Here is a 13,565-nt window from a genome sequence, read left to right as displayed (position 1 = left end):
TCACAAAAAAAAATTTAAATATTTATTATAATTATAAAAAAAATTCAAAAACAAAATTAAAAAAAAAAAAAAAAAAATTAACGAAATGAGAAATTATATATACTATTACACAATATATTGTATTGTTTATATATAGCGTTTTATCTTATACAAATATATTATATTTATTATTATTATTATATATATATATTTCTTGAAATAGTAATAGTATTTCACAACTTATCATACATTAATTGCATTATTACATATTGTAACAAAATATATAATTACTATATATTTTAATAATTATTTTGTAATAAATTATATTATCGCATATATATTAAAACAATAACACAACATTGTATATACTATTAAAAAACAAGGAATCATATATATATATTTTATACTAAATTAGAAACATTAAAAAGAAATTCTTAATATTACTAAAAAAAAATGAGGTTATTTCCTATAATGAGGATAATAGTACATATGAATACAAAAAAAAAAAAATAAAAAAAAACAAAACAATAATTAGAAAAAAATGAAGAAGCATGAACGAAAAAAGAACAAAGTAAATATAAAAAATAAAATTATTATTATAATATTATGAATCTGGTGATACCATATATTATTTATATTTTAGAAAAAAAAACTTTTAACGATATGTTAAACGAATAACCTATAGATGCATGGATACTATTTAAAATGTGTTTTGAAATTGTTGATGGATACTCACAAATAATTATATATTATAATATAATAAATATATATTATATTTCTTTTATTGTATATGCTAAATAAAGAATTTAATAAAGATAGGTTATATTAATATTTCATCTAATATAGTAAAATTATACACACATGAATTTTCCCATAAAACAACATAATTTACATTCATGTAAATTCGGTTTCAAATCTCTAATCTTTTGGGATTTTTCATCCTTTCTGTAAATCTTGCCCTTTGTTCATTATATAATTCATTTTTTAATATATCATAATATTTTATAGATGAATAGATATAATTTTTTATTTCATCAATGGATGCTCCATCTTTAACTAAATTATAAAAATTAAGAGTATCTTCCCTATCTGTAGATGATAGTGCAACACCAATATCATGCATTGAATTATAGCATGTACGGTATTTAGTATTTACACATATAGGATTAACGGTATCTCAAACATGATAACATTGATATTCATATTTTTTTAAATAATCTTCTATATAAAGCCACAAATATTTTACCTTATCTTCAAATCCTTCTTTAGTTATACCCAAAACAAGATTCCATATACCATAAAAATCTTCATTAGATGGACGTTCTTCTAAATTATCTAATACAGTATGTAATTCTTCTAGCGTAAATTGTTTTGATAAATCATTATAATTTATATTATTACATTTTTTCTTAGTTCCAACACCATTATATTTTAAATGATCTTTACTATTATAACCTTCTGAACTGAAAGCTATATTATTTTTTAATTCAACCTTTCCATTGTTACCCCTTAATCCTGAATGTTCTACGCATTTTACTTCAGATAAATTTCTCCTATATATATCATAAATTTCTACATTCTCTGTTTCACTTTTGTCACATATTATTATACACTAAACAAAAAATAAATAATACCAAAAGATCAATAAAAATTATATATATATATAAATTGATATTATAAAAATATTCACATTTATTATCTTACGTTTAGTACTAAGACTAAAAATATTCCAGAAATTGTTAACAAATTTGAAAATATTCTCTTATCAGAACAAATTTTCGTTGTATTTTTAATGTGGTTTTGCCCAGAATAATATTCTACACAATGGCATTTCATGTTATACTTATTATTATTATTTTATATTTTAAAAAATAATATTATGTATTTTTAAAATATATTAAAAAAGTAAATTGTTTTATACTTATATTTCTTACATTATTCTTTTAATGTATTAATTATGTTTCAAAAGAATATATAAATATATAAATAATGAATTTTAAATATATATATATATTTATTATTTCAATATTTTATCTTGATGTAAATATATTATTATGAATATATTTATATTATTAAAAAAATTAAAAATATAATTATAAATATATTGGTTTTGTAAATATTATAACACTCTTCATAATACTAACATACAAAATAACACTTATTTTGAAATTCATGACATTTTTATATAATAATTTAATTAAATTAAAAAAAATAATAATAATCTGAATTATAATACATATACATATATATGTGTATCATAATTAAAATGAAACAGATTATATTAATTATAAAAATATATATTTATTATCTAATTTTACAACATTCTGTATAATATATTAAATAAAAATAAAAAAATACACAATTTTTATATTTCTATTACAAATAAATATATCATTTCACCCCAACTCCATAAAATATATAATTTATATAAATTAAATTAAATGTATTAAAAAAAAAATAAAAAATGTCAAAATATCTCTTACATAATATATACAAATATATATTATAAAAATTATTTAGATATTTAATAATTATACAACATAATTAAATAATAACTCAAGAACTACATTTTAGTATTTATAACTATATTATATTTTCTTTTAGTTTCCATTTTTTAATTTTTTAATACTCTATTTTATAGTACATATATTATTAATCACTTAAATATAATATATATATATTTATATTTATATATTTATTTAATAGTTTTAAAATGCTAATGTATTTCAATCAAATCTTATATTAACATTTTTGAATATGAGAAATTTTTTAAAATATTAATGTTAGATTAAATATATTAATTTCTTATTTTTTTTTTTTTTTATTTTGTATTTTTTTTTTTTCTACAAGTACATATTTTCATTTAACATAAAATAGTACAGTTTAAATATTTTTAAATAAATATTAAAATATAATATATAAAGTATTAAATATTAATTTTATATATTCTGAAAAACACTTATTGTTATTAAAATGTCATTAAATGTGTGTCAATTTTAAATATATTAAAAATATATATATATATATATATATATATATATATATATATATATTTTTATTGATAAAAGAAATATTACAAAAGATAATAAATTATTTAAAGTAAAAACGCTTAAAAAATAGATAAAATTGTATTGTAAAACTGAATATATAATATAGGTTACCTGCAAATTATATATATATTATATGTATTTTATTATTCTTTAAATATGATATATAATATACAATAAATTTTATATTTAAAACAAAATTAAAATTCTTTTTTCAACACACACACACAAGAAAATATATATATATATATAAATGTATGCAAAATTGATATTCATATATATTTAAGAAAAATATATACACTTGCATTTATATGATTAATATAATAATTATTTATTAAAACTAATATATATATATATATATATAATAAATAAATTATATTTGAGCATATACATGAAGAAATAAATAATATATATGCATATATTTTTGTTTATTCTTCAATAAAAAAATATAATTTTACATATATATATATATATATATATATATATATATATATATAATAAATATTTATTTTTATACAATTCAATAGATTTATAAAACATATTCTTTTAATATTTTTTATATAATTAAAAAAATATGTCTTTTCATTTTTGTAATAATTAATTTTCACTTATTTACTTTTTGTTCAATTTTTTGTAAGAGTTGCTTTTGGTGTTCTTCTTGTAATTCCTTTTTTAATGTCTTGAAATGTTCTAAGAATGAATAAATAAATTTTAATATATCTTCAAGTGTATGTTCATCATTAATTAACCTATAAAAATCGTTACTGTATTGTACTTCTTCATTTGCTACAGTTCTATAAAATCTAAAAATATTTTCTTCCCATATACTTCCATATCCAAATTTTCCTTTAATACAACGAAAGATAGGATAAATATCATTATCTAAATATTCTTGTATTAATTCCTTCAATTCTTTTTGTATATCATCAAATCCTCCTTTTGCTACAGTAAGTGTGTTTGTCCATATTTTTCTAAGATCTTCATTTGATGGACATTCCTCTAAAGAATTTAAAACCTCATATAATTCCTTTTCCGTTAAATTCTTTGACATATCATTATTATTTATACTACTAATAAAAATATTACGCTCATTTTTTACATTAGTATTCTCAATATCATTATTAATTGTATATATATTTTCTTGTATCTTTTGTTCGTTATATTTTATGTCATTTACGTTGTCTATTGATTTATCACTATCTTCTTTTTTAAGTTTTAAGCTTTCTTTTACTTTTGAACCCTTATTATTTTTTTCTACCTGAACTAAATTTCTTTTATATATATTACAATTTTTAACAATTTCTGAGCTACTATTTTCTGAAGAATTCTATACAAAAAAAAAAAAAAAATTAAATAACATATATATATATATATATAACATAATACATATTTTATAGTAAATTAATTTATAAAAAAGATAAATGATAAATAAATAAAATTATATCATCAACCTACATTTAGAAAAACATAATAAAAACCGATCATATATAAACATAAGCAAAGAAATTTAAATGAGATATAATGTAATTTTCCTTTTTGGTTCTCATTGACATACAAGCGAAAAAGACTATAATTGTTTTTATTCATCTTATAAAAAACATTATTAGTTTTTTGATTAATATATAAAGAATGAAATTATGACATATAATAATATCTATATATTTATATATTTATTAAAAAATAAAAATAATTGAATTTATAAATCAGCTATTATTATATATATATATATATATTTTTATTTATTTTATAATTTAATGAAATATAAAAAGTAAATAAATGAACAAAATAATTACTTAAACAAAAAGGAATATGATATTTTATATATATATAAACACAAATACAAACACAAATTATGGATCAAGAATATTATCAATAACTAATAAACCAATCCTTTAATAAATATTATTAATTAAATTACTTATGTTTCTTTTATTTTTTTTATTATATTTTTTTCATTTTATTTTATTTATTTTATTTTTTTCATTTTATTTTATTTATTTTATTTATTTTATTTTTTTTCATTTTATATTTTTTGTTTTTTTTTATTATTTTTTTTTTTTTTTATAAAACCTCAAATTTCATACAGTAATACAAGATACATTATTTATAGTTAATACATATGACAACCTACAAAAATAATATTTACTTGCATATTTTTTAATATAACCTATATATTATATAAATATATTTACATTAAAATATTTTTAAAATACGCATAATATATTTCAATGAAACCGCATTTTAACATTTTTCAACCTGAAAAAGTTTATTAAATATATCAATCTTCATTTTTTACTATTATAATTAGGAAATTCATTAAATCATTATTATTATATTAAATATATCAATTTCGTTTATTTTTTTCTTTCTTTTTATATTTTATATATTTCTCATTATACGTACATATTTTTTCATATAACATAAAATTGTGAAGTGTACATATTTTTAAATATAAAAATATATAGTGGTAAATATTTATTTTATATATTATGAAAAACAGGTATTTTTATAATAATAACATTAAAAATATGTCGACATTTAAAGTACAAAAAAAAAAAAAAAAAAAAAAAAAAAAAATTAATTCCATTTTGTTTATAATATAAGTATTATATAGAATTATAAAACATTTTGCATATATGACGAAACAAAATTATCTTAAATATAATATATTTTTTCAAACTAAATTAAAAAAATATATTTCAATTATATGCTATAATAATATAATAAATAAAATGTACATTATTCACTTTATTATAATTTTTTTTGGTTTTCATGCACACAATTTATAAATCTATCACATATATAAATTATTTTTAAAATAAATAAAACAAAAATATGCACATAATTATTATATTTTATCTATTATATATAGAAATCCATGTATTATAAATTAAAATAAAATCAATCGTAAATTTTCTTTTTAATCATATTTTCATTACAAAATGTTGATAATACATTCATAGACAATATTCTAGACATAAATATAACAAAACAAATAATTTGCAGAAGTATAATAAGTTTATTTTGAGATAATACAAATTTATACTTATAATAATTTTTATTTTTATTTTTTTATAAAAAAAGGAAAAATTAGTATTTTTAAAAAAATCCAAAACCAGAAAAAGAATATTATTAAAATTATATGTATATATTAAACTATATTGTGTTATTATTAAATAATATTTATAATAATATACCTACACATTATATTTACATTAAATATATATTCATATAACAATCCTTGGAATTTATATAATAAAATTATTATACATAAATAATTAATCAAAATATTGTGATTAAATCGATAAAACATAATTATATAATAATAACAAATAATATACATAATAATTATATTTAATTACATTCTTGTAAAATTTTGGAACCACATATTTAATTAAATGTTTTAATATATATATATATATATATATTTAAATGTGTATATTAAATTATGTGTGAAATACAATATTAATAGATAATTGAAATATATTATCAGTTTAATAATAAAGTTTCAAAATAAAATATATATCGTATGTGTCTGTATTAATTTTTCTTTTTTTTGTAATATATATTTTATTGTATTTAATAATTAGCTCAATATACCTTAAATATGAACTATAATTTTTTAATATTTTTTACACAATATACTATTATTTTTATAATAAATATAATAGTAATTCTTTTAGTTTTTTTGTCACAAACAATAATGTTACATTTTGTAATTATACGCTTTTCCTTTATAAAAATATTATTTATTTTAATGCATATTCACATTTTTATTTTAAATATATATATATATATTAAGAAAATATTATTTCCTATATAAATTAATTTTAACATAACATTATAATATAATTAAGGTTAAATAAAATATATTTTGTCATATAAACATAAACATATATATATATATTATTTGTAAAATATATATTTTTATTCCTAAAACAAAACCGTTTATAAAATTTCTGTTAAATATAATAATATCTCATATTTATAGTTAAATTATATATATTCAGCTATTTTTTTAACGTATATTTAATTAAAGTATTATTTTTTAAAATGTGTATAAAACAAAATATATTAAAAAATGATGTAAATATATTTAGGAAATAAGTTTACACCTTACAGAAGGAAAAAAAGAACTTTTATTATAAATATATTAAATATTATTTTATATATAAAATGTAATTATAATTAATTTTTTCATTAAAAAGTAATGGTGTGATTATATATATATATATATATATATATATATATATATATATATATATATGTATGAATTAATCTAATAAAATAAGGATTTTTTATTTTTTTTTTTTTTTTTTTTTAATTTTAATATGTGCATTTAATTGATAAAATTTTTCACCTAAAATATTTTTACAAATGTTAAAAAAAAAAAAAAAAAAAAAAAATACAAAAACTTATATGACATAGAACCTACCATTAAAGAACAAAATAATTGTATTTTTAATAATATTAATGATGTTTTAATTAACATGAATTTTATTAATTTTAAAATATATATCTTTTTTATCTTATTTCATACATTTATATTATCGAATACGGTAAGAACATTATTTTAATTATAAAATATATATATATATATATATATATATTATTTTTTTTTTTCTTCCATTAGAATATTCCAAGAACAAATAATAATAAAAATAACAATCAAAAAAATGTAACAAACGATACAACACCTTTAGGGACAATAAAGGATATAATTGCATTGGATTATATAAGGGATTTGTTAAAACACATTGAATTAATAAAAGATGAAATAATCAAGGATAAGTTGAAAAAAATTAAATTATTAAAAAACAATAAGAATTTAATAAAGAAAATTGAAAATTTAGAGAAAGGATTAATTGCTACTAGACTACTTTGTAAAAATTATATTAAAAATGAATTAAAAGAAATAAAAATAATAAAAGACCAAATTGTAAACGAAAAAATACAACAATATAGAGGTAAGAAAGAAAAATTGATAGACACTGAATTAAATAAACTTTTTCTTCAAGAAAAAATGAAAAAAGACAAAAAAAAATATGAGCAATATATGAAAAAACAATTACAAAATACTTTGTTACAAAAGGGAATTTTAAAAACGAATGGAATTATATTAAAAATATTACAAAAAATAAATAATTTATTCATAGAAATTACAAATGATAATCCAAAAGTACAATTAACATCATGAAAATATTTTATAAGTAATAATAATATTGATATTATAAACCATATATATAAAATCAAAAAGGGAATGATATAATTTTTTTATATGAATAAATTAATATATATATATATTTTTTTTGTCTAATTTGTTTTATACAAATTGTTTACATGAAAAAGTTGATTATTTAAATGAACACATTTGTTCATACTTAATATTGTACTTTTCATGTACTGTATTAATTTTTTTTTGATACCTATATATATATATATATATATATATATATATTATTTTAAAACCATAATATATACTTTATTTAATATGATTATAAAATAAAAATATTATCCATTTAAAAAAAAAATGAAGTAAAAAAAGATTAAAGTTAGAAAACTAAAAAATTTTGTCAACATAAATAATGTTGAAATAGATATAGAATGTATATTGTTTTTATAAAATATATTAATTCATAATTATTTAAATATATATATATATATATATATATATATTATGAATAACAAAATTTCATAAATATTTATATTTTTCATATAATGCAAATAAAATATTAATAATTATTATAATAATTATAAATATATGATTTTATTTCATTTCATTTATTCATTTCTTTTTGACGTGTTCCATATGTAGCTCCCAATTTGACCTTTTTATTTTCAACATATTTTTCATGTTTTCCCATATCGTTTTTATTTTGATTTGAAGTAGACTCATTTGATAATTTTTCTGAATCTTTTTCTTCCTTTTTTTTGCTATCATTTTTTTTTTCTTCGTCCTTGTTTTCACTATTCACACTAATAGGAGCACATCCTTTTAATTTATTATTATATATTTCTTTAACCTGACTAATGAAAAATGCATAATCTTTAAATACATAAAATCTTTTAACCTTAAATGTTGGAGTTAGGTAATTATTTGTGTCCCAAACTTTTGAAGTTAAATATATGTTATTAATAATATTGTATCTATTTAAATTTGTTTCCTTATAAACTTCTAACATTTTTTCTTTAACATAATCAAGAAAAATATTATTATTTATATTATCATCAGTTAGTTTATCTAAATAATTTTGTTCATTAACTCCAGTCATTTCTAACATATTATCATCTTTTAAACTTAAAAAAAGTAAATATTTATCCACTGAAATTATGGCTAGTGGACCATCCATTGAATCGTCACCATATACAACACAATTATTTATAAAACTAATTTGCGAATAGAGATTATTCAATAAATCTGTTTCTATGTATTCACCTTGAGACAATTTAACCAAACCCTTTGATCTGTCTAAAAATGTTAAAGTACCATTTTTATTAATTTGAACAACATCTCCTGTTTTAAAATAACCATCATTTGTAAAGGCATTTTTGGTATATTCTTTTTCTAAAAAGTATCCTCTAAATATAGAGTCACTTTTAATTAACAATTCACCTTTTGGTAATGTATCCGTAGCTTTATACGTTTCCCATGATCTTACTTTATATTTTGTATTTGGACAAATAGGCCCTCCTATACATTCAAAATTTAAATCTTCTACATGTTTACCAAAAATAGCACCACCAGTTTCGGTTAAACCATAACCTTGACAATATTTTATATTTAGTAAATTACATAATTCACTGGCAACATCTGGTGATAATTTTCCACCACCATTTAATATAATTTCTAAATTCGGGTTAACTTTCTCTTTTATTTTGCTCGATATATGAAACAGATTTTCAAGAAAATTAACTAACCATCTTTTTTTATTAGATTTTTTTAGGGATATAATTTTTTTTATAATGCATCTCTTAAAAGGTGACAAATTATTAATTTCTGTCATAATATTCGTATAAATTCTACTAAAAACCTTAGGTACTCCTGTCATTATAACACTGTTTGAATTAAGTATATCTTTCGAAAAATAATTAAGATTCTTACTCCATATATGCACTGTTCCACGAAGAAATATAATGCTATATGCAATTGTTCTTTCAAATACATGTGATATTGGTAAATAAGATAAATGATATTGAAGATTATATGTTTTTCTTACACTATGATTATATAAAGAATATAACTGATTATATAAATTTTTATTGCTCAACATAGCTCCCTTTGGCATTCCAGATGATCCAGATGTATACACAATAGAAGTAACAAAATTAGGATCCTCATTTTTAATTTTAAAATTCGTATTTTCATTATTTATCACATCATCAAGTAATAAAAATTTTTCCAAATATTTATGATATCTTTCTTTTAAAGATTTAAACTTTTCTAATTTTTCTTTATCATATTTTATAGGACCCAAACGTACATCCTCCAAATTTTTCGATAAATCATTTCCTTTTTTATTATTCATATTGTTTAAATTTCCATTCCCTTTTAAATTAATGTTTTTATTTTTTTCAATAGTTGAATTTATTATACCTTGTTTAGCTACAGTATCTAATATGATAAGATTCTTCAAGTGTGGCAATTCATTTATACGTTCCATTAAACCTTCCACCAAATCTAAATCTAAACATAACCATTCTAATTTTGTTTCATTTAATATACCTACTATTACATCCATACTAAATTTCGAATGCATCACTAATGTAGTAACGCCACTAAGCATAGCACCCAAATCAGCAACTAACCAATTTATAGAATTACTACCATATAAACCTAATAGTTTAAATTTCCCATTATTCATTTCTTCGTTATATATTTTTTCTGGAATGTTAATTCCATCATATTTATTCAAAGAATTATTAAACGATAATATCTTTCTTAAAAATGTATCATATGTCATATAATTTTGAGGTTCCCCACATTCATGTTCTATTAATGCTATTTTATTATCATTTAAATTATGTTTTTCAATAAACATTCTCATAATATGTTTATACATATATTTTGAACTATTCCTCTTATAATCTTTCATGCAGTATACACTCGATTCATTTGCATTCCTTGCCTTTTCACATATTTCAGAGTACCCTTCATATTCACTACTAGTAGGTTGGCTAAAATGTGATCTTACATAAATTAGATAAATAAAGAAAATATATATATTTAAAATGATACCCATTTAAAAACAACAAAAATACGTTAATATTATATAATGAGAGAAATAATATATATATATAGATGATAGATAGATATGTTATTAACCAAATATTCCTATATCAGGAATATAATTATTATAATTATATATAATATAAATATACAAACAATTTTACTCTAATACGATTTATCATATGGAATATATACTAAAAAAATTTATAACAAAAAAAAAAATAAATATCTTAAACGTTCACATAAAATTTTTATATTTTTTTTATTTATTTTACAAGTTTATATAATATTACATCAAATATATATATATATATATATATATATATAATATATTTATTGATTTACATTTTCTTACTAAAAAAATGTTTTTATTATTCTTTTATATATATATATATATATATGTAAACACAATATTATTTATAAAAAAATATATAAAAAACCCAAAAAAGTTCTATATATATAATTATAATAATAATTATATTATTGAATTGGTTACTTTTTTAAAAATAAAATATATTTTATATATATGAAAACAACTTCAATATGGTCTTAATATATATTTATATTTTATAATATTTATATATATTATTTGAAAAAATAATTTTATTATTATTAATAAATTTATATTTTTTTATCAATTTTCTTTTATAAAAAAAATATTATACATTTAAATATTAAAAATTCCTTTTTGTTTTATTTATTTAGATTGAATCTATTATATTAAAACATAAACTTATGGACCAAAAAAAAAAATTAAAAATAAAAATAAAAAATAGCATGCACGTACAATAAATTATTCTATGGTTATTGAAATTTATATATAAATAAAAAAATAAATTTTATTGATATACAAATAAATATAATAATATAAAATAATAATAAATTTAATTATTTTTTTACCATTTTATTAAAATAAATAATGTCTATATAATTATATATATAATAATATTTATTTACTGGAAGTATTTTTTAAAAATATTTTTCTCTTTCCATTGTTTCTATTTTTTTATTTTTTTCCATTTATTATTACTATTACTACTTTATTTTTGTATGTTATTAAAGGATGTATTTTTTTTTATAAGAACAAAAATTCATGGTTTAATTATTCCTAGAAGAATATAAAAAATATATTTATTCCTTTCTTATATTTTTCATTAAAAAAAAAATATATTTACAGATTTAATATCTGAATAAATAATTAAAACCATTATTTTTAATTTTAAATAATAGTTCATAAAAATAACCCAAATGAAAGTATTATTTTCTATACAATAATATTACTAAAATTTAAAAAATATTTTTTAAAAATTAAGTATGAAATGAACATATAAATATTATATAGTCAAATATTATATTCTTTTTTATTTTATTTTTCATTTTTTAATATATAAGTTTTATATAATAAAAAAAAAAGAATCATATTTAAAATAACATTTTTACTTTATGACATTCAAAATATTTTATGAAGCACATTTAATATGTATATTTTATCATACTATTATAATATTCGCTCCTTATTGTTTCACATATATACATGAATTAATAAATTATTTTTATGCATATTTTTTTGTATTCGAAATTGTATACATATCAAGAAAACTCACATTACTAAAACATAAAAAAAAATATATATATATATTATAAATTATTAGGATAAGATAAGGAATATCAGGGAATAATATTATTTTATATCATCAAGTAAAATTATATTTATTTTTATGAATTTATATTTATATATACATATATATATGGTATATGAATAAATAAAACGTTTAAAAAATACAAATTACTTTTTTTATATAAAATAAAAATATACAAGTTAAAAAATTATAGATTTACATAACGATAAAGCAATATAAATAAATAGTAGGTAAGCAAATCTAATAATTATTTAAAAAAAAAAAAAATAAATTGTATTAGAATATTTTCTTATTCAAATCAATTCATTAATCAAATTACATATCAACGACACCATAAAAATCATACATATATTGCAATATATACATTATACCTTATATTTTTTTAGCCTTAACTCCTAGTTGTTTCAACATTTTCAGATTCTGCAACATTCTTTGTAACAACGTGATTTATATAGAGTTTCATACTATATATATTGTTACGTCGCAGAATATTCAATTTTTTTATGTAAAATCAAAGAAGATTATTAATATATAAGTGATCATCATTTCAAACATTAATATATATATATATATATATATATATATATATCAACATATTTTATAAATGTTTTTACAGAAAAACATATAATTTACATCAACCTTTTCACACATTCATATACATATATATAATTC

General features: G+C 16.4%; 3 protein-coding genes and 1 pseudogene across 3 annotated transcripts, besides 1 other annotated feature; 1 reads left to right on the top strand and 3 right to left on the bottom strand.

The window, feature by feature from the left end:
- Window positions 1–889: 889 nt before the first annotated feature.
- PF3D7_1479300 lies at window positions 890–1,815 on the bottom strand (annotated as a pseudogene).
- Window positions 890–1,815: a sequence feature (Plasmodium exported protein (PHISTa), unknown function, pseudogene).
- Window positions 1,816–3,630: 1,815 nt separating this feature from the next.
- Window positions 3,631–4,613, bottom strand: PF3D7_1479200 (Plasmodium exported protein (PHISTa), unknown function; the record flags this gene model as incomplete). Its single annotated transcript, XM_001348900.1, has 2 exons — window positions 3,631–4,353; window positions 4,482–4,613. The coding sequence occupies 2 exons, from the start codon at window positions 4,611–4,613 to the stop codon at window positions 3,631–3,633; spliced, it is 855 nt and encodes a 284-aa protein (XP_001348936.1).
- A 2,903-nt stretch (window positions 4,614–7,516) lies between these two features.
- PF3D7_1479100 (Plasmodium exported protein, unknown function) lies at window positions 7,517–8,223 on the top strand (the record flags this gene model as incomplete). The annotated part of the gene is made up of 2 exons (XM_001348899.1): window positions 7,517–7,585; window positions 7,660–8,223. The coding sequence occupies 2 exons, from the start codon at window positions 7,517–7,519 to the stop codon at window positions 8,221–8,223; spliced, it is 633 nt and encodes a 210-aa protein (XP_001348935.1).
- Window positions 8,224–8,803: 580 nt separating this feature from the next.
- On the bottom strand, window positions 8,804–11,266 carry PF3D7_1479000 (acyl-CoA synthetase; the record flags this gene model as incomplete). The annotated part of the gene is made up of 1 exon (XM_001348898.1): window positions 8,804–11,266. The coding sequence occupies one exon, from the start codon at window positions 11,264–11,266 to the stop codon at window positions 8,804–8,806; it is 2,463 nt and encodes an 820-aa protein (XP_001348934.1).
- Between the last annotated feature and the right edge of the window lie 2,299 nt (window positions 11,267–13,565).

The sequence above is a fragment of the Plasmodium falciparum genome (genome assembly GCF_000002765.6).
Source record: "Plasmodium falciparum 3D7 genome assembly, chromosome: 14".
Classification (NCBI taxonomy): domain Eukaryota; phylum Apicomplexa; class Aconoidasida; order Haemosporida; family Plasmodiidae; genus Plasmodium; species Plasmodium falciparum.
Note: the sequence above shows the minus strand (reverse complement) of the source record. Positions and strands in the feature narration are given on the sequence as shown.